We start from the raw sequence: 22907 nt of genomic DNA, 5'->3' as shown, positions 1-22907 counted from the left end.
TGATGGGGGTGGGCACACGTATCCCCACCCCCCCATGCCTAATCCTACTCCTGGGACATGTTCCCTTCTTCTTCCCAGCGCAAACCTGAAGGAAAGCTTTCTTCACCTCCACCTACTTTGCTGGATCTTCTTCACAACAAGTGGGATGCCATTTGTACTTACATAAGACTTTCCTCACACTGTCTCTCTATAATGCTGGGCTGCTACTGAAAAGGCTAAAATCTATCACTTCAGTGCTAAGAACACTAAATGTAAGAGTAAATTCTAAGATTTATTGTATTCGTTTGATTCCATGCTGTCTAGACTAAATGCCAGAAAAAAAGCGCCATGGCTTATGAAGCACCTACTAGGTGCCAGTCGTGGTGCTCGGTACTCTGCATGCCTTACATCATCCCCAGTTTATACTCAACAAAACCAGGTAGGAGCTCAAGTAACTTGCTCAAGATCACGTGGCCAGTGAAGGCAATAGAACTGAACATTCCAACTCCTGCCTGACTCCAGTACTGTGCCCTCATCACCAGGCCACAGCAGGTCTGCTGCCCCTACCCGCGCCTCCGTTGCTAAAGTCCACAGAGGACGCATCTCCATCAGTTGATCCAGCAGGCACATTGTATCCAGATGCAAATTCTTCCTTGCCTCTCTGTATCTGCTCATCTTGGGCCCCCTAGCTCAGGTAATGGCTCCATCCAGTCAGCCGTCCAAAGCCACTCAAGTTCATCCTTCCCCTCTTCCAACACAGACATGAATCAAGCCCTGCCCTCCCACTGTGCCCTCCGATTCTCTCCCCCTTCACCGCACCAAAGCGCCTCTCCTCACCGCCACCACAAATATTCTGCCACCTAACTCTGGTTCATAGTTCCCCTACCCCTACTTAGGATCCTTCAACAGTGGGGGGAGCTTCTAACCAACAGGAAAAAAACCCATATTGCCTACTCTAGCCCCTGCAGGGGGATCCAGCTACTCTGGGGCTTCATGCCTTAGCACCCCCTGCCTCAAACACCCTCTATTCTTCTACATTCAGCCCCTTACAGCTCCCCAACGGTATTATTTCTGCACTTCCAAGCCTTCCCTTGCTAGTGCTTATGTCCTCTGCACCCTGGGCACCCACTACATTTGACTATACTTGTTGGGATTTCACATCCAGGGGTCAGAGGTCAGAAGTGGCTTGTGGGCCAGTTTGCAAAGCCCTAGACTGGGTTCTGAGAGCACAGGGAACCTGTTTGATTCACCTTTGTTATTTCCAGCACCCATCACAGTGCCTCATACGTTACAGGTATTTATCTAGGGTGTGCCTTACAAATCACTATGCATCACTAGCTACTAGACAGACTCTCCGTTGGAGTGTCTTAAGAAAAATTCTAAAGATCCACACTGGTCAGGTTCGTCCCAGGCTGCCCCAACCAACTCACCACCCATATTCATGCCCTCCTCATCCAGGTCCTGTCCACTGTCATAGCGAGTCTTTTTTTTGGGATCAGAGAGGATGGTAAAAGCTTCTCCAACTTCCTTGAACTTTTTCTCCTCCTCCTTCTGAACTTCGGCACTGGCTCCACTGTGCCGATCTAAAGGGAGGAGTACAGGAAGAACTCAGGGTCACAAGAAAATAAAAGTTGAAGAGAAAGACCACTTTATGTCCAATTTTAGAATGTGGTACTTCCAAAATTTGGAGGGTATGGAACTTAGCAACACCTTATTACCTATCAGCTGAAGGGCCAGAAACTTTCTTCCTTTTAAAAGTTTATTTATTTTCAGAGAAAAAGGGAGGGAGAGGGGGAAAGAGAGAGCAGGTGAGCACAGGGTAGAGGCAGAGCGGGGAGAGAGAGAATCCTAAGCAGGCTCCGTGCTGTCAGACTGGAGCTTGAGGCGGGGCTCGATTCCATGAACCGCAAGATCACAACCTAAGCCGAAATCAAGAGTCAGATGCCCCATCAACTAAGCCACCCAGGCGCCCCAAGAGCTGGGAACTTTCTGGACTGAGTCCTGGTTCGTTCTTCCCACCAAGTCCCCTCCCCACACCCACTCTACCTGGATGGTGCATCAAGGCCCGTTTCCGGTAAGCTTTTTTGATCTCATCCTCAGAGGCATTCTTGTCCACTCCCAGAATTTTGTAGTAATCTTTCCTCTTACTCTTCTTCAGTTCCAGCTGTGCATTTTTTAGGAGCTGTTTGTGTTCTGGAAGGAGACATCTAGAGTCAATGGACAAATGTGACTCTGGTTTCCCTTACTAACCCAGATGCCTTGCAGTCAGAAGCCTTGTTAACCATACATACCAGGTGCTTTTATGGTGTTTTCTTTCTGAAGATTAAAAAACAAATCTACTCATACTTCAGTTCTGCACATCAGCCTCATTACACATAAAAGGAAGTAAAAGCGACAGGATATAGGGCCAGAAAATAAGTGCCTTGTCCTGCACTTGGGGTCTCTGTTAATTTCTTCCTGGCTGGTGATCAAGTAAGCCCCAGGTATGTCCCTGATCCGTGAATCAAACTGCTCCTATGTCTAGTTTTAGGGCCTATGAGTAAGACCTCACATTTCCCTGAGAAACAGGCTCTCAAACACCTTTACCTTTTGTTTTCTCCGTCTGATACACTTTTTCATAGTCCCGCACTGCTTCCTCATACTGTTCTGTGTCCATGTAACTGAAAAGGAAATACAGGGTGGTCCATCAACATAAACAGCAATCACCTTCAGTATCACTCTGGGAGAAGAGGCACGGCTCAAGCAAGAGACACACACTTTCGGTTGAGATGCTTCATGAAACAGGAATCCTTAAGCTAGCTGTGAGAAAAAATTAACTACCAGTTCCTCAAGTAAAAAGAGACAGGTCTCATGCCACTTGCACCCAACCAGCAAAGTGATACTCTGCTTTGAGCAGAAAGCAACTAAGGGGAGAAAGTTCCTTCTGATTTCAGAGCCACCAAAAGGCATCTGGATTGCCACAGGACAAGGCAATGTGAAGGCTCCTACTTGACTGATTACTTGGGATTAAAATGCAAGAGAAAAAGATCATGAAGTGAGAGTGGTGAATATGGAAAAGCTTTGAAACCTGCAGTGCCATAAACATGCAGGGCCAGCTCCAATCCAGAGTACAAGTGGGATTAGTGAGCCACTAGAAGGATCAAGTTCAAGATGGTGGCTGCTGGCAAATGCCTCCACTAAGACTAATCAATCTGAGAGATGGAGGTAAGTGAGAGAAAAAGGAGACTCTAAACACAGGCTTGCTTTTATTTCAGGAGTGTAGAAGAAAGGGGAGGGGGGGCTGCCCCAAGATGGGCGGAATCTAACTTGAAAGGCTGATTGCCAGACCTGTTAAGACCTTCTTTTCCACAGAAGCAAAGTGGCATTTTCCATGTCCCGATGAGATCACTGGTGCCAAGACTGGCCTACCAATTAAACAGACTGTGTAGGAGTTCCAGAGACAGACCCCATCGGCTGGGGAGCAGGAGTGACTGTGCGGCACAGCTAGCTGCTGCCCAACAAAGACCAAGTTTACTACACTGCCACCACACATCCCATCTTTGCAAACATCAGAGCCCCGGTGGGCTTAGAGGCCGGAGCAGAGGGGTGCTGCTGATGTGGCTGGCAAGACAGAGCCCAACTTCTTAGGCATCTCTGATTTTCTGGCAACATCTTGATTTACAATTTTAATTAAACAATGGTGACAAAAACCAGTGCCCTGTGGACACTGGGCACAAATGTTACCAGGAGCTCAGAGAACCCATTTACAGCATGAAGAGTAATATAAGCTGATGGTCCCAGGTGTAGAATGATCTGTCAGATAAATAACCTTAATGAACTTTCAATGCCCTTTTGGAATGTATTAAACAAGCTTGTATTACAATGATTTACATTTTTACTTAATGTGTTTTTTAAATTCAAGGACATCTTTCCATTTAAGTTTTTTTTCTATTGTCATACACCTGAAACATTACAACACTGTATGAAAACTATACATCTATTTTTTAAAAAGTATTTTTTTTAAGTTGAAGAAAATGCAGAGAAGTAGAGCTTTAGGGAAAATGGGAAACTGCAATGCATGATGGGAGATGTAGCAGAAATCTGGCATCTCCCCGTCTTTAGGGATAAGTTGAGGTAGCAGTCAGGACTCTGGTAAGGGTTTGGCCTGAACTAATCTCCACTACTTCATGTCAGTCCCAGCTGCTTGAGGGGACTGTTTGCCAAGTTCTTGGCCAACTGTGCCCCAAAGTGCACGCTGTGCCCCGTGGTGGGATCTCAAAGGCAGAGCCACTCAGAGGACAGTTCTGTTTCTACCACAAAGATAAGCTGTCAGTTGTCTGATTAAAGCCATTTGATTTTTCTTTATTGAACACATATCAAGATAGAATTGTCCACCCCTTTATCTTGCTAACAAACCAAGAATATTCTCTCCCCATTCTCTGTTCAAACACAGCAGAGTATCCACTGAGTTGACACAGTGTCATATATATAGCCACCCCCGCCCCACTAGACGCTTAGGGGATTCTCCTTGTTTGCTCTTTCAGATAACATCACAGTAAACGTGCACATAGCATTCTGGATCTGTTAACATTAGTCTTTAGCTGGATCATAGGGTACCTGCTGTCTTCCAAAGCTTCCATGTTTGCCTGCCAGCAGTTTGCAAACATGAGATGACAGACAGCTAGTTTCAGGATCTATAATACAATTCTGTGTACGTTTCTGTTTGATAGACTTACTCATCTACTTAGAAATCCACTTGGAAAAAAAAAAAAGCACCACATACAGGAGCACTTTTCCTGCTTTCAAAAAAAGTGGATCATTTTGGGAAAACTAAAAGGGAGGCAGGCCACACCCTGCACCAATGAGACTGAGGAGCTTGAAGAATGAAGGGCTCATCAGGCATCAGTAGCAGCACCACTTCTTTGGATGTGACATTTCAGGACAAGGAACGGAACGAACGAATGCTGGAGAATTAGTATACAACAAATAGGTCTTCCTTCTGGAATTTTAAGATAGAATTGTTCTTCTCTGTCTGGGAAATAATCTGAAATAAGAAGAAATGGATTTGGGGGAGGTCTCTCCTAGCCCTTGCTAAGGTTCCTGTCTGCAGAAAAGAGTCTGGTGGGTCCAAGAGTAAGAAGGACATGTAAGCTGGGGAGCACCCCGATTCTGAAGGTGAATCCGGGCACTAGATCTAGGCAGGCACATCCTGGCTCATAAGTCTCCAAGTCACAGAGGTATTTCAAAAAGGGTTTCCTTATACTGCTGGGAGGCTGAGCCAGCTTAAACTCCTTTCTGTCTTCTGTAACCCGGAACAAACAGGAGAAGCAGAACTCTCAACTGTCTCTGTCTTCCTCTTTGAAGCAACATACATTCATTCGACAAAACATTTATTAAGTGAGCACCTACTGTGTGCCAAGCACTGTGCCAAGTTAGAGCAAAAGTGTACAATACAAAATACAATCTCCAAAGGAAATGGATTTAAACTTTAACAAAAGGAATTTGGGTCAGGCATCAGAGGAAACTTACTGACCGTGAGGGGCGTAAGACACAGGCATGGGAGACTGAGGGAGCTGTGCAATCTCCTCGGCTGGAGGTCTATAAAGAGAGTCTAGGGCTGGAACAATCCCACCTAGAGGCAGGGGGAAGGACCAAATGACCTCACAACATCCCTGGGGCTGCTTCAGCATCCATAATGCAATCCCCCTGGCAGGCCGGCAGCAACTCCCTCTTCCCCTCACCCTCCAGCACCACTTACCACTGAGCTCTTCTCAAGTAGGCTTTTATATAAGTGTCATCGAGCTTCACTGCATTTGTGCAGTCTTCTATTGCACCATCTAGTTTCCTAAGCTTCAGGAGAGAGAGAGCAGTCATACTTCACACCTTCGGTGACTGAGGGAGCCCAGAAGCTGTGAGCACGGCTTCACAATTCTAAGAGGATCAGTCATACCAGGCCCCTGTCACACTCATTTCTGGTCACTGAGAAAGCCCTCCAGTATCTCGGAGGGCTACGGACACTGGCTTCAAACCTGGTTTCTCTTCTAAGGGATGGAAGCCAGGCACACCTATGGGCAAGGATAAGCCACCTCTGCCATTCCAGGGTGGTGCCCAAACACGACATGGAAATACTTAAGGGTGGTTCCTGCCCTCCACTCTCCAAAAGGCTAACTACAGGAGTAAGAATCACTGATTTCTGACCACTGGAACGCTACAAGAGCAAGAGCTTGCTCTGGTTTCTCATGGTATGCAGCACTGCAGTGGGCGCTCAGACCATTTTCAGTTGAGCATGCTGGACAAAAAAACTAAGCCTGCTTCATTAATTTCCTCCAAATCACTCCCAAGGAAGCCACAATCACTCGCTTTGGCAAAAAGCAGCAACAATATTTGCTTAAAAAATTATCCCAAAGCCTCTAGCCATTCCCTTAGTGGAAGGAAGGGATCTTGAGGAAGACCAGATAGGAATATCCTTCCCAGCTGTCCCTCAAGTGCCCTGAAATTCTAGGAAAAAGGTAAAAGCTTGCTTCTCAAAAGGAAGTTCCTAACAAGCTGAGATCTCAACCAAAACCACTATTCTCCTTTCGTGTGGCTTGTCCTTATTAAGCAGACTCCCCAAGACCTCTCTGATGCCCCTTAAACATATCTCCGTAGGCCCCAAGACCCAGACCGAGTGCTTACCTTGGAATTAACCGTACCCCGATTACAGTAGAGTTTAGCATTTGTTTTTATATTGTTAGGGTCTATCCCCAGGGCTTCTGTGTACAGTTCATAGGCTAGCTTGTAATTTCCTTCTTTAAATGCTTTATTCCCATCTTCTTTCTTTGCTTTAAGTGCTTTGGCATTCTACAGGGAAAAGCAAAGGGAGGTTAGTTCACATCCAGGAAATCTCAGACCACCGTACAGAGAGGCCCGAGTCTATTTTCAATTTCTCAGATCCCTGCTGTTTAGCATCTTACAGGTCCTTATCCCCCTCCCCTCCAACCCCACCACCTAGGCTATTTGCTGTTCACTGGTGCTTCCTACGGAGTGGACAGGGGAAACCAAGATTTACAAGAGAATACCAATGAGACCTGTGTCACCCAGGGTTTACCTCCACTTCCCAGAATAAGCATTACTATTTTTTCTTTACCGAGAGAAGAAAAAAAAAAACACACACACACCTAGTATTAGGAGGATCATATATGATCACATCTGCCTTTAGGCAAATAAAAGTAGTTCTGAAATAATTTCTAAGGAAAGGACCAAGCATCCTGGCAAGGTGGAAAAAGCATGTCCAGCATGCTCACATTTCACGTGGTCCTAGAATCTTCTATTTGTGACTTTCTTAAAGGCTCAAAAAGGAAGCTTTCTTTCCTACTCAGATGTGGGGCCTAGAACTTACTCTGCAAGCCACGCAGGCCTTCTCATGGTCAGGAGCCATCCTGAGAGCCTGTACAAAAAACTGAACCGCCTTCTCAATACAATCTTCATAATAAAGGCAAAGACCTCGTACGTACAGAGCATCTGCGTTGGTAGAATCCATTCGTAGAATGTCACTGCAATAGCCGTAAAGGGACATGCTCAGCTGTGGTTTGGATCTCTCCACCATCGCTAACATTTGTGATTACTATAGCCAGTTTTTCTCCTGACCATGTGCCTAGTATGGAAGTATCCAAAGGTAGACAGATCCCAATACCTTCCCCAAATAAACCACCTATATTTATCTCTAATACACTTCATGCATCTCAGTCTTTATTAGAACAGTGGTTGGTAAATTACAGCCCACAGGACCAAATCCTCCCTGCTACTGTTTATGTAATAAAATTGTACTGAAACCTACCCACATCATCCACTTATCTATCATCGATGGCCACATCTGCACTATAGTGGCAGAGGTGAACAGTTGCAACAGAGACCATATGACCTGCAAAGGACTGATCAGCCCAAGCTGGCCTACCTACAGGACATATGGTAGCTCCTGCTGTAGAGAGCTGCCAGACGGCACCTGTCCAGTGGTATCTGGTGCGTCAAGGCCGAACTGGCCCGACTTCATACCTGGCCACAGACTGTGCTTCCGGATAACGACCTAGCATTGCTAAACATTCTGCTTTGAGGATTTTGAAGCGATGGCAGGCAGGGGCAAATTCTAGGGCACGGTCCATGCAGAAAACCACCTATGGGGAGAAGGAAAGCAAATAACTCTCTTCATTCTAGACTCTACAGAAACATCTTCATTTTAGTTTGGCCACAGGCAACAAACAGATTCAAAGGAAAGTGGTATCAGAGTTTAGGAACATATCTAAGTCATTTGATTAAACCACTGAAACAAGGAGAGCAGGTGATCCAAATGATAATGATGACAGCAAACATTAAGTACTTTATATACTGACCCACTTAATGCTCACAACAATTTTATACAGTAATTTCATGAAGTTCCTTATTTTGTTAATGAGAAACTAAATGAAAACGCAGAAATAAAGTAATGTGTTCAAGGTGAACAAAGCTAGTAAGTGACAGAAACAGGATTGGGTCTCACACTGAGACTCCAGAGCCTGTAACTGTAATCACCATGCTAAACTGCCTCCACACTGAATCATATCCAGTGACTGTGGTCAGAATCACATTCTGCTAATGTAGACTCATTTGCTACTCTGCCTAACTCACCATGTTTAGCCTATTATGTAAGACAAGGATACCCCAAATAACCTGATGTAGACTCATTACTCCTTGTATGATCAGAATGGCTCACAGTTCCTTCCTCCCTGTGCCATGAGCCTCATGTCTCACTAAGTACCCTGGTGGCCACCCTTCCACTTCTATCTTAGTACAGAATATACCAATAAAATGGCGCATTTTAAATGGTCCTAATAGACTTAATCAGAGTACTGTACCCAACATGTTGCTACACAAACTAAAAGGCAAGTTTCTTTCTCTCTCACACACGCACGTGGCTGGGATTACTTCAATCTTTCAGCTTGATAAAGACTCTCCATGTATTCCCATTTTCTCTTTAAAAAAATTTTTTAAACTTTATTTTTGAGAGAGACAGAGCATGAGCAGGGGAGGAACAAAGAGAGAGGGAGACACAGAATCTGAAGAAGGCTCCAGGCTCTGAGCTGTCAGCACAGAGCGCAACGTGGGGCTTGAAGTCACAAACCAAGAAATCAGGACCCGAGCCAAAGTTGGACGCTCAACCAACTGAGCCACCCAGGTGCCTCCCCCTGTTTTTTTTTTTTTTAATGTTTGTTTATTTCTGAGACAGAGAGAGAGCGCAAGCAAGGGAGGCGCAGAGAGGGAGACACAGAATCCGAAGCAGGCTCCAGGTTCTGAGCTGTCAGCACAGAGCCCGAAGCGAGGCTCGAACTCATGGACTGTGAGATCATGACCTGAGCAGAAATTGGTGCTCCCCGCCCTCACCCTTTTTCTCTTTTCAGAAGTTTGTTCTCTGAGCTTTTAGTTTTGGGTTAGCTGCTATTCCTGGGAGATCCGTGCTGAATCACCATCTTGTCCAGTAATAAATGACCCAAAGGAGAAATGTGGAATTAAGGGACACCCATTTCCTCTCAGAATCTGGCCCTGGGGATCAGGAAGAGATGAAGTCTGAAAACTCAGAAGCAGAAATAGGACTAATTCCAGCAAACAGGCAACTGGTTAGACATTCATATAATGGGATACTACATGCCTCTAAAATACAATAAAGACGTTCTCCATATATTAATAAAGACTTCAAGGTCTACTAAGTGGGGGAGGGGGGAAACAAAACAAGGTATAGAACAGTATACAGCATTATTTCCTTCCTCTCATGCAAAAAAAAAAAAATTAGAAATCTATGCTTCTCTTTGCTTATATGTGTACAACTAAACTGGAAAGGAACAGAAGAAACAAGAACAGTGGTTACTTTAGTGGGTGAGAACTAGGCAGATGGAAATCAAGTTCGGGGGGAATACCTATCACTGAGTATCTGTTTGCACTTCTTTTAACGATGAATGGCACCTATTCAAAAATTTTAATTTGAAAATATGTGGAAATAGGGAAACCCCACAAGCTGCTCTGCTCCACTGGGAAGACTCCTTGCAGGGTTCAGAGCAGTGGTGGGGCGCCTCTCTTTCAGGGCACGGGTTACTATCCTGGAAGTCCCAGGACTGTATGAAGTTTTAGATATGATGTAGAGTAGAGTCATGGTGCTGACTTTTTCTCCCTTCGACAGAAAAATAATTGGGGGGGAGGCGAAGCAGTCAAATGTAAGCAGCCACACCCTGCTGCCTTCGCAACGCTCTGTGCGGAGATGGTTCTGCCCATCGGGTCAGTGGAGTGTGAGCTAAAGCTCAGTGCCTCACTTCCCACCCCCATCTCCCCACGACCAGGGACAGCTGCAGGCAAAGAAGATCTTTGTTTCTTCCAAGTTCATCTGCTTCCCCTGCCAGGATCATAATTCTTCATTTGTGACATCACCATGAGCTACAGTGGGGGGGCTGGGATGTCACAAACAGAGGATTCTGTCACAAACTGGGGATTCTGGCTCCAGAGTGGGCAAGAGAGAAAAGAAACTCAAAAGACTGCCTTTTGAGACAAAGCTTTTGCCTATGTAAACCTCAGAAAACATGACAGAAGGCAGAATCGCTTTCCAACTACACACACACACACACAACAAAAAAAACTTATGAATCACTGTGGTTATTACAAAGACACTGTGGTTATTAAAACCAATGGACAGAAGAGGGATGCTGATAAGTTAATGCTGGGACTCTGCATAAGCTAATCAGAAATATTTATTACCAAATAAAAGACCTGCACAGTTTTTGACTTATGAATAATTCTTAACTGTATCCTTTTATCAAACATTTATTGAGTCCCTTTTACAGAAAGCACTGAGCAAATTCTCACATGTTCCCTGGATGATACAAACTTTTTTTTTTTTAATTTTTAAAGTTTATTTTATATTTTTGAGAAAGAGCATGAGCACAAGCAGGGGAGGGAGAGACAGAGAGGGAGAGAGAGAATCCTAAGCAAGCTCTACAATGTTAGCACAGAGTCTGACTCAGGGCTCAAACCAACCACGAGGTCATGACCTGAGCCAAAATCAAGGGTCGACCACTCAACTGATACAATACAAACCTCTTTTAAGTGATCCTGAAAACTGATCCTGATCAGTGGTTTTTAACTTTTTTGGGAGCCATTCACTGTCCCTTTTGAAACTAATGAAAGCTACGTCAAAATATCATCTAAAGAAGAGAATTCAGAACTATACAGATGAGGCATAACAACTATACACAAGATCTAGAAAGATATCTCAAACTTTTATACCCTTCGCATGTTTTCAGACAGGGCAATCTTTTTGGCACGTTAATTTTCATGGGACTGTCACACGGCCCCATAAAGGAGACTAGTGGGTTTTCATAGAAAGGCTTAACATCAATGGGGCCCCTGGGTGGCTCAGTCGGTGAACCGTCCAGCTTTGGCTCAGGTCATGGTCTCACAATTCGTGGGTTTGAACCCCACACTGGGCTCTGCGCTGACAGTGCGGAGCCTGTTAGGGAGTCTTTCTCTCTGCCTCTCCCCCACTCACGCTTTCTCTCTAAATAAAAACTTAAAAAGCAAAAAAGCCTAATATCAAAATGGTACTGATGACAGGTTACATACACTGTTCAAGAATCTAAAAGGAGCCTCTCCTTTTTAGTTACAGCTGCATCCAGTTCACATAAAGCAAGAGTTAGAGCTAGCTCCCATTGTTTAAGTAAAAATGGATTATCCAAACAAAATATTTAATTCCAACCAGTGTTTCCTCTATTAGCAGCACACTTTTAGGCTACCATCTTATATCAAAACCAGGAACAAACTCAAGTAAACTATTACTGCTTTTCATCATAAAGCCAAATATTATTAAGAAAATAAGTACCTTGGCCCAAAAAATTTTTAGATGCTGGTGATGATGTGGAGCAACAGGAACTCTCACTCATTGCTGGCGGGAATACAAAATGGTACAGCCATTTGGGTGGTTTCTTGCAAACTTAACATACTTCTACCATACGATCCAGCAACTGCACTTCTTAGTATTTACCCAAAAGGGGTGAAAACTTATGCCCACACAAAAACCTGCACACAGATGTTCAGAGCAGCTCTATTCACAACTGTCAAAAATGTGACTGTAACAAACGTACTTCTGGTGGGGGAATGTTGATAATGGGGGAGGCTATGTATGCGGGGAGGGGGGGTAGAGGGCATAGGAGAACTCTTTTTACCTTCCTCTCAATTTTGCCGTGAACCTAAAACTGCTCTTAAAAAAACAGTCTTTAAAAGAGAGAGAAAAAAAAAGAAAAAAAAGTCAAAATAAAGTGGTAACTTATTATTCTGGATCTTGTGTACTATACCACACACACACACACACACACACACACACACACACACACACGCACACACACACGAAACCTTGTGACAAAGGGTAGGTGAGATCTCCCCATAGTTATACTTTACCTTCCGAAAATCCCGCTTCTCAAAATCCGTTTCTGCTATTTTCTCATATTCTATGACTGCATTAGCATTCTTGAACTATACCAGAAAATCAGATAAGGAAAGTTTTAATGAAGTTATAGTTTCAACAAACACAAAAATTAAGGCTTTGATGAATTATTAGTTCAAGAAAATCAGAACCACAGACTTTACAAATCAAGTTGGTGAAGATGCAGCTAAAAGGGTAAAGCCCAACCTGCACCCTCAGTTTGAACTTAAAGTCAAGAATACAAGAATCATGCCTTGAAAGATATAAAACAAGGGCAAGGCATTGTCAGAGGTCGAGCAGAAGTTTCCAGATTCTCACTAAAATGCAACCAGAGGTAAACAGGGTATATATGGAAACGGAACTAAAACATGTTTTAGCTGCTACCAATTTAATCAGGATTTGAATTTACTCAGATTCTTCAACTTCATTCACATCAGTTCCTTACAGCATCTGCCCACCCCCCAGGAGTCTCAGAAACCCTCCAATTTTCACAGATTCCTAAACCTATAAATCATACTCAAAACTGTCTACATACACAAAAATCAAGCCTCAGACTGACTATGAGACTGCCTACAGTTAGCCAGGTGTGGCCGGTGGCAGGAGTGAAACTAGCTCAGTTCTTTTTTTCCAGCTCTCAGTTCTGACTTTCAGGTCACTATACCACATTGTCTTTTTCCATACACACAAGATCAGAACCATACCTCCTGTTGTGCCTGAGCATTTTTGTGATCCAGTTCTAGGGCTCTCTGGAAACTACGACATGCCGCCATGGCATTCCCTAGAGATAGGTGGCATTTACCCTCTCGTAGATGTCCCTAGAAGAAACAGAAAGAGGGAAGAAAAGGAGCATGATTGGCCAAGCAAAAAGCAATCAACAGCAGCAAGAAACACCCACAGAAAACCGACATGGGATGAAAATGGCCAGAGCAGTGGTTCTTACCAAGGGAGATTCTGCCCTCCATGGCATGGTTAGATGGTTAGCAATGTTAGAGACATTTATGGTTGTCACCACTGGGGCCAGGGTGGGGTGGGGGGGTGCTACTTATACCCAGTGGTTAAGGGCCAGGGATGTTGCTAAACATCATATAATGCACAGGATAGCTCCCCATGACAAAGAATGATCTGGTCCCAAATGTCTACAGTGTCTAGACTGAGAAGCTCTAGGACAGAGAATTTAATTGAAACAACCGGTCCTCCCCAGCTGATCCTTCCCCAACCATTTCTCCCCAGTCAATCCCCCCCAACTGCTGCCCCCCTGCCCCAGCCGAGTGGTCACATCACGTACCCGGACGAAACTGTCATCCAACCTCACGGACTGCTGTGCATCTCCAAGAGCTTCCCGGAACTTTCCAAGCATCATCAAGGTGGCTGCTCGATTCCCATAATAGCTAGCATTTTTAGGACACATATCTACAGGAAGGGCAGAAGAAAGTAAAATACAGCTTAGCCAAGTCACTGCCTCAAAAACTGCGGGGCCATCTCCCTCAGAACTGTATTAAGGCAATCAAACTCTAACAGGAATGCTGACATACTCTGTTTAAAAGGCCATGGCCAAATTTTTGACTACTTGTGCAAATGGACAGCAGCAATGGTGCAACCAATGAAAAAGGAAGTTGCTTAAAAATAATTTACACTTAGCTTTAAAGTGCTCTATCTTTTCAGGATAAAGATGGGAGATGTCAGCATATTCATCTTCTTTTTTTTTTTTTTAATTTTTTTTTTTTTTCAACGTTTTTTATTTATTTTTGGGACAGAGAGAGACAGAGCATGAACGGGGGAGGGGCAGAGAGAGAGGGAGACACAGAATCGGAAACAGGCTCCAGGCTCCGAGCCATCAGCCCAGAGCCTGACGCGGGGCTCGAACTCACGGACCGCGAGATCGTGACCTGGCTGAAGTCGGACGCTTAACCGACTGCGCCACCCAGGCGCCCCTTCATCTTCTTAATGAATTGTATTTTATGTAATAAGACATGAAAATGAATTTGCATTTGTTGAATTAGGGGTAGAGAACCTGTAAGCAAGTTAGGTGAAAAACATGCTGACATGGGATTAAAATATGCTGGCAAATTGAGCACGGAAGTAGTTAAGGCTTGATAATATCTACAAGGGCCATTTTCTAAGATAGTTAAATGAACTGGAAATGGCTGAGATGCATTTAGGCGGTTATCTTTTTGCCATTAGATCTAGAATTTCTGGAATTGCCTTTAAACTACCCATTTGAGCTAGAAAGTGTCATCCCTCATGAAGCCATTAAGTCCAAAAGAGTTCACATGCCATTAAGTCCAAAAGAGTTCATAACAGTTATGAACCCACTACGCCAAAGGCTACTTCTTCGAGAGGGGCTACTTATAATGGTATTCAGCAAATTTATCTTTCAGCATAGGCAGTAGGTCCTTCTCACCTATGGCTTTTGTATAATAGTTATAAGCTTCATTGTAATCTTTCTTGGCATAGTATGCATTTCCTTGTTCCTTGAAAGACTCTGCTTCCCTGAAAAGGAAAGAGAAAGAAGGGCACGTTATTTTACACAGGGAGTAACCTCTGTAATCTCATGGGAGCAATCTTTGGTCTACAGCTCTGGGCATATTGAGCTGAAAGTTAGTGCGATACTTGAAGGAATTTATAGATTTGTTCGATGCTGTTTTTTGGGGGGGCTTTTTTTGGTCAGATACGTTTAAACTAAATGAAGAAAACCTCTCTTGTGTTGCCTGCCTTTCCTCACTATTCTGGCCTACAGTCACACCCCATACAACAGGCAAATTTAGACATCCTCTCACAGAAACTAAAAAATTTTTTAAAGTTTATCTATCTATCTATCTATCTATCTATCTATCTATCTATCTATCTACCTACCTACCTACCTACCTACCTACCTAAGTAATCTCTACACCCAACATGGAGCCTTAATTCGTGATCCCGAGATAAAGAGTTGCATGTTCCTCCAACAGAGCCAGCCAGGAGCCCCAGAATTTTTCTATTTATTTCCTTTCCACTGTGCCACAACTTCTGCCTCTTTAGCAACCATAAAAAATCAGTTACAGATCATTCCATTCTGGGGCAATGACTTCTTAATGTGAAATGGGTCACATCTTTAGAGTTCTAATGATCTGTTCTCTTGAAAACTGGCTCATGCATTTGTCACTGAAAGGACAAGCAGAGCAAAAGCAGGTGGCAAAGGAGTTAAAAGCAGAGCATATTGATGTTTAAGATGGAGGACGGAGTTGAGTGACAGCAGAGACCAAGAACGTGGGTAACAGGGACATACGAGGTACAGCCTGCCGGGGATATGCTTTGAGAAGTACCCATCTACTGACACTCTGCCTATCACATCTGGGTGGGTTCTTACTGCCCCCTATACCGTTCCTACTGTACCTTGTATAACCACCAAGTGGGTAGTATCAGAATTTTTGCCCTACTCCAAGATCCATTTTTTGAAGCTGTACCATTAGACAAATTGTTCTTTCCAAAAGGAACAATGTTATGTGAGAATTATACTCCAGACCAAGGAACTAGAATTAGGACATGACCAACAATGTTTCAAAAGAACTACTAACCTCTATCAAAGATACCCCAAATCATTCTAATGACTCAATTATCTTTGAGTGACAAAGATAATTCTTTACCAAAATGATTACTGCAATATAACTAAATACCTGAGCATTTTTGCTATAAGGAAGAATCTGTTTCTTTTTCTGTCCTCTACACACACACAAGAGAACCCAGTTCAAGGGAAGCAAGGACAAAAGTACCTAGTTCTTAACTTTGGTGATGGTATGGGAGTTTACAGCTTGATTCTACAGACATCAGCATTGGGAAGATTTGTGATTTTTTTATTTACATATTTTAAACTACAAAGTAGCAAAGCTGCTCTCCTTTTAGATTGAGGCCCTCTCCCTTTCTATTCTTCTCCATCACTGTTCTGGCAAGCCCTACTAACATGAAAAGGCTGCCAGAAGAAAGGAGAAACAAAATGGGAATGATCTACAAATGCTGACAGATTTGAACTGTGATGGACATGAATCTGTTTGAATAACTTTATTACACCAACTGTCACAATGCTGTAAAGAGGCCATCTGCTATTAAGTCCTCAAGAAGGATCCCCCAGCTGCAAGATTTACAGGACCAACTGCAACCTTTCTACATGGCAGACACCATCCTGTAACTCTATAAATTAAGCAAGGCACTATAAAAACTATGAGGAGCCTATCTTTTAAGAGCAGACATGCCAAGAGATCTGAAGAAAGGGTTTCCCCAACCCTGGATGCCAGAAGCTGAGTCAAACCACTGTGAAGACGTGAAGTGGTAAATTCAAAGCAAACACTGAAGATGTACCTGAAAAGATCTAGCCTTCTCTTTTAGGCTAGTGGCTAAGAATACGCAAATCCTAGAGGAAAGCCAAAGGCATCCAGGCACGTGAACAGACACTGTATCAGCAGTATAAAGCTTGTTAGTCAAAGGTGAAGCAATCTGCAGAGCTACAGAAAGGTGCTCTTTCTTTCCTGAAACACTAACACCCATGGATACAAGGAAGTTCAGCACTGGCTTTTAGTAAAAAGGCAAAGGATGATTTCTGTGGGAAGTCAGTATTAATTACTGAAGTCTGGTACTTTCCATATGTTATCTTCCCATCAGGTGTTTCACATTATTCCCATTTCTCATAGGAGTAAAATAAGGGGTAGAGGTTAAAAACTGGCCCAAGGTCAGGATGTGGAGCCACACCTGTCAGATTTCAAAGCCTGTGCGCTGAGCTATCTACTACGCTTAGCTTTCTCTCTAATGCTCATCTCTATCTATTGCCTAACTAAGACTTTAAAAATTAATCTGTCTTGCTAGGAACAAGACATGGGCACCGAGCGTGAATTTCTTCAAACTAAGACATAAAACAGCCACAGCGTGTAAAATCCAACTCCAGGACTACAATCTGGATCTAAACAAGCTAAATGACATTCCTAACAATTAGTCACAGAGAGCAGGGCTCCTTTCTCTTTAAGATGCAAGACCTAGTGAACTGGACTTTGCCTCCCCCAAGAAATGCATTTCATTTTAGTAAATGGTGAGTAGATTCCATTCTAGAGCAAACAAAGCGAGTAATGTAGAGTCAGCCCACAGCAGAAAGAACAAGAAGAATTGTGTTGTGACAAGTTACCATGTTTTTAACCTCACACTGCACAGCATCAGGCCAGAATTAGCTATTCCCACACAACTGCCTCATGAAAAGGACTTATTTTCATAGAAACATGGTTGATTAACAGCTGCCTAAACAATGGGCACTTAGTGCTTTTAGGCTGAAGGCTTATTTTTTGCCTCCAGGTCCAACTCCCAAAGTGGAGTCCCTCCTCCATTTTGAACCTCCCCACCAAGTACGCGACAAGCTTTAACCAATGGGCCTGACCCTGTGAGACCAGTCGAGGAAAAAGTGGATCTTTGGAATCCAGCATGGCAGCAGCAAGAACTGAACAAGGCTGCATCAGGAACAATTCCAGGGTCAAATCCATTCAAGTCCTGCCCTGGGAGTCTGAGAAAGGGCTGAAGCTTGTTCAAGTTGCCCTTACAGCAAAGGGACTGAAGGATGAGATGTCAAAGGCGTGGGACTGGAAAAGAAGGAGAAGAGCTGGTTAACACCGGAATTGAGGGCAATCTGGCACTGGTATCTGTCACACCGCTCGCTGCCAGAGTCGATGGGTAACAAAGTGAGGTTACAACACGTACCTACCAAAACACATGGGCACTGAGAAAGAAGAATTAGGATTAATTAGGCTCACCTGGACTAACCAAAAAGAGGAAAGGATTCCAAAAGGGACTAATTAAGCTACCAATTATTTTCTAAGGCCACAAAACGAAATTCAGATCAAACCTTGAAATATAATATCACATCAAAATATAGACTTGGCCCTAACTGACCTGATGGAGCTATTAATAGCCACACTGTATCTCTAGTGCTTTTTCAGATTTTCAAAGCATTTCCAAGGAAGATCCTGGCCTCCTGAAGTGGTTATGGTGATACTATCACATGTCCTTCGGCAGAGGAAGAGCCGGAGAGGCATCCAAGGCAGCTGCACACATTCCCTAACTCCAACAGTCTGGTGTTTCTTGCCCACTAGATCCTGTCAGCTGGCATCAAGGTTTTTAGATTAAAACTAATTTATCTAGTTTCCCACCCAATCTCTAAGCAGAATAAGCTTCGCCACTCTGACTCACCAGGAGACACACAGGGAAAGAAAGATTCTAGCCTCCACCAAACCAGTCCTTTCTCTTTAACAGCCAGCAACAAATTCCTGTGAAAAGAGCCACTGAAAGATTTTCAAAACTCTCTATCCTCTTTGGAGGTTATAAGGAGGGTCCCAAACAACAGGATCGCACCAGAGGGCCGGCAGGCCTTCTCTCAAACATACAGATAAGCAGACTACATTCTGCTCTTAGTCTGCTTTGCTTTTTTAAAATGTATTTTTTGGAAATAACTTCATCAAACTTCAGCAAACTGCAGCCTCATAACCTGCTCTTCTACACTACACATGTGTGAAAAATCTGTGTGTCCTCTGATCATGCAGTTATACTCTCTCTCCCAATTTAGCATCACAGATGCTAATTACTCCAACAAAAGGCCAAGGGAATCATTTGGTATCACACAGGTCTTAGTAGGGCTCAGCATTATGTGATCAAGTCAGACAACTAGGGCTTACAATCACCAGTCAACTTTGCACATTTACAGCTCAGCTAAATTAAACATACCTTAAAACACTGCAGCTGACATTGCAACATGACCCCCAATTAGATGCTCTACAAAAATCTTCATTTTCTCTCTAAATATTCCAACTTGAACACTTAAATAAGATCTTTGCCTTAGGCAAACTAGTCTGTCTTTTAGCAATGAAAGAGTTATGCAGAGAATTTTACTCATCCGCTTTCATTAATGCAGGATTCACTGGGTGGCAGTTTTTTTTTTTTTTTTTTTTTTAAATTTTTTTTTTTTTCAACATTTTTTATTTATTTTTGGGACAGAGAGAGACAGAGCATGAACGGGGGAAGGGCAGAGAGAGAGGGAGACACAGAATCGGAAACAGGCTCCAGGCTCCGAGCCATCAGCCCGGAGCCTGACGCGGGGCTCGAACTCACGGACCGCGAGATCGTGACCTGGCTGAAGTCGGACGCTTAACCGACTGCGCCACCCAGGCGCCCCAAGGTGGCAGTTTTTAAAACATCCTCAATGACTTGGCTCTCTTTGGCACTGTTTCATGCTTCAGTATTTGTGAATTATTAAAAGAGGAATGAGATGCTTCATCACTTGTACCGTATCATTTTAAGATTTAATTACCTCAGTGCATGAAAAATACAGACTAACATAGGTCACTATTCTGTAATATTTGCAACCTAGGAAACACTAATCTGATTTTTGTATGACAAAAACATACCAGACTGCTTTTATCTATTTCAAGTATTTGGCTACAATAATATACTTTTAATAACATTCAGTTCTCCAAAAACCATTTATAATAGTTTAAATCAAAAGAAATGCAGAAGCTTGAATCTTTTTTTTTTTTTTTTGCACCTCTTTTTTTTGCATTTTCTTGACGTATTCTGCTACTCTTAATGTGGAAGAAACATCTAAATGCTAAAATTACAACTCAGGACAAGATGATTTCTTTTGTTAGAGCAAAGGAGTGTTTCAGGGCCTTTGATTTTGGAGACTATTTTATTGGCAGAAAGAATCTTAAAAAAAAGATATCTAGGGGCGCCTGGGTGGCTCAGTCTGGTTAAACATCTGACTTGTGCTCAGGTCATGACCTCACAGTTGGTGGGTTTGAGTCCCGTATCAGGCTCTGCGTTAACAGCTTGGAGCCTGGAACCTGCTTCGGATTCTCTGTCTCCCTCAGTCTCTGCCACTCCCCGACTTGCACTCTATTTCAAAATAAATAAACATTAAAAAAAAAAAAAAAGATATCTACTAACAATACTTTATATTGCCCATAAATCAACCTTTATGCAATCTTATAATTACTAATTCCAAAATGTCACCTTCACTCTGTGATTGTTGCACCCATTTCTTTTTTTCAGTCAAGTTTACTAGTTGCCCGTTGATCTAGAAATGTCCTCCACCCTTTAGAATTTACGGGATCTTGGCCAGTCTCAGAGTAGAAATTCCTTCCTCCTTCCCACAGACCAAGACCTCTTGTCCCCGAAGACATGTCATGGGCCTGTTTCGTGCTGTACTCTCTCTGACCTCCACGACAATAAACTAAAAAGAGCCCAGGAGCCTTACTTTTATTCCATCTCACCAAATGAGTAAACTGTTCTTTCTTTTGTAACTAGTCTAGGGATGAAGCGACAAGTTTTATAGGTGGAAGCCACATATGACTTGGAACAATTCCACAGATTCAGTGCTTGCTAAATGCAAGTGCTATATGCTGATTGTGAATAAAGGCTTCATAATGGTCCAGCGAAAACAGAGGGTGGGCAGTCCAATGGCTACCAGTTGGTAAAAGTGGGCTACCCAGCATCCTTTACCCAATTTGCTTTAGAATAAACAGCTTCTGCTTTCACTTTAAAGCACAATTAAAATATCCAGCCTTCTCCTAAAAGAGAGGAGATCGAGATGAAGAAAACTCATTAACAACATACCAGTTCAAAGTGTTCTCTTTCTGGACATTCAGGGGGAAGCCTCAACAGGGGCAGAACCAGAAGGGACCAAGAGGCACCAAGTGGAGTCACAGATACAGGCTACACAAGGCAGTAGCACTCTCTACTGCTCAAGCAGGGAAGGACACCAGGCAACACCATGGAGTTGGCAATGTCTTATTCAGTGGGGGGGGGGGGGGGGGGGGGGGGCGGGAAAGGCAACCAACTAATGGATCCATCCAGACGGAAATCCCATTAATGCAGGCAGAAAAGACAGTCATATGAAATAGCTGACTCAACCGTAATACATTTATGCTAGTTCCTTAAATGGGAGGTATCACAATCTGTGGCATCTACCTAATCTTCTTTACTCCGGGGAAGAGGAGACCTGGGGAAACAAGCTTCTCAGAAGCCACTCTTGAGTCCACATGGCATTGGCCTTTCAGCAATAGCCAGAGGCTTGTTTTCATAACACACTCCCAAACCCACCATTTTCTATCCCTTGGTTCCCCATTCTGTGAGACCCACTATTTCCCTCAAGGGGACATTAGTACACAACAAAAATCTAGAACTTAGGAACTATAATTAAGAAAAAAGCTGCTGAGGTTTTTTTCTTGGGGAGAGGGGGGGAGTGAGTGGGTAGAGATGAAAACCAGAGTGGGGAGTCTAGGTTGTCAACTGGTATGTTGCTTCCAGAGTTCTCTTGGTTCCTTATTTTAACAGGAGGTTGACTATCTCCAACTGCCAGAGGAAAAACTCAGGACAGACCAAAAACAAGAGAAAATGCTGCTTGCCTCATACACCCCTCCCCCAAAGGCTAACAATAGAATCAGAAGAAATGGTTAACACTTTGTTGATCTGACAATCTAGCTTCCCCACAAAAAATTTAAGTCACACAACACCAGAATATTAGGTGTCAGAATTAGACTTTGAAAGTCGAATATTCCCCCTCATATTTTCATTCTCAAAAGCTTCAAACATTCATCCCCCTGCCAATGGTGGGATAAAACAGAGGAACTGTTATTTTGATCTGGATGGGGAAGAAAACAAATTGTCAATCCAATAAAATGAATAAACACTGAGATAATTTGCACGATGAATCCGGTCTTACTGCTGAAATTCAGACAGTTTAAAAGAATACCTGGAACGACCTCTAAGTAACTTCCACATCACTCAGCACTGAAGAAAAGGGACCAAACATTAGTGGAGTAAGGGAGAAATGGGCTCTCAGAGGGACTGTGCATCAGACCACAAGGCACCTAGGCAGCCGCTGACCATTGTTCTCCAATCTTCTAAAGTCCTAGAGAAAAAAAGCAAAGGCAAGTGCCCAGTACTCAGCTTTTAAAAACTTTTAAAATACTAGCTTCAATGGCTACACTCATCCCTGATTGGCTAGAATGTTCAAAAAGCCTGGGTTTTAAGCCAATCAGAGTTCTGGTCGTTGGAATGGACTAGACACTAGAGCAACTGCCATTCAACTTGGCTCAATTTGGTTGGTATCTGGTTCTGGTTAGTACGTGGACCTGAATTAAAGCAACAAGGACAGAGAGACTCTTCCTCTGTGCTCTACCTTTGCTCTAGTTATGACTTAACAATTTTTTTAAAGATTTTATTTTTAAGTAATCTCTATACCCAATGTGGGGCTTGAACTCGACCCTGAGATCAAAAGTGACACTGAGCCAGCCACGTGCCCCTGATTTAACAATTTTGCCACTTGTTAAAATCAGATTCAATTCATTTGCTGGTTTGGGATTCTGTATTCCTAGGTTTATCTGTTCCTTAACCATGACTTATTTGTCCCACCTCTCATTTCTTCACCACTGACCCCGCACTTAGAGTATACCAAAATGAAAATGAAGGCTGC

At 43.3% G+C, this 22907-nt stretch overlaps 1 protein-coding gene across 3 annotated transcripts in view; it reads right to left on the bottom strand.

Moving 5' to 3' along the window:
- Positions 1-22907, bottom strand: part of DNAJC7 (DnaJ heat shock protein family (Hsp40) member C7) — a 29108-nt gene that overhangs the window by 2588 nt on the left and 3613 nt on the right. Inside the window, exons 2-13 of one of the 3 annotated variants that reach the window (XM_058705448.1) lie at positions 22185-22343; positions 14832-14920; positions 13716-13840; positions 13132-13245; positions 12406-12480; positions 7990-8108; positions 7337-7490; positions 6634-6798; positions 5717-5808; positions 2566-2639; positions 2026-2172; positions 1410-1562 (exon numbers count right to left, since the gene is read on the bottom strand). In XM_058705448.1, the coding sequence (XP_058561431.1) occupies positions 1410-1562; positions 2026-2172; positions 2566-2639; positions 5717-5808; positions 6634-6798; positions 7337-7490; positions 7990-8108; positions 12406-12480; positions 13132-13245; positions 13716-13840; positions 14832-14920; positions 22185-22213 (1336 nt within the window). In that variant the 5' untranslated portion in view covers positions 22214-22343. Of the gene's footprint in view, positions 1-1409; positions 1563-2025; positions 2173-2565; positions 2640-5716; positions 5809-6633; positions 6799-7336; positions 7491-7989; positions 8109-12405; positions 12481-13131; positions 13246-13715; positions 13841-14831; positions 14921-17822; positions 17957-22184; positions 22344-22907 lie in introns of those variants that run through there. The other 2 variants (XM_058705449.1, XM_058705447.1) reach the window with 2 other exon arrangements.

Source organism: Neofelis nebulosa, chromosome 16 (assembly GCF_028018385.1).
Source record: "Neofelis nebulosa isolate mNeoNeb1 chromosome 16, mNeoNeb1.pri, whole genome shotgun sequence".
Lineage (NCBI taxonomy): Eukaryota > Metazoa > Chordata > Mammalia > Carnivora > Felidae > Neofelis > Neofelis nebulosa.
The sequence above is the reverse complement of the archived record's forward strand: the minus strand, read 5'-3'. Positions and strand labels throughout refer to the sequence as shown.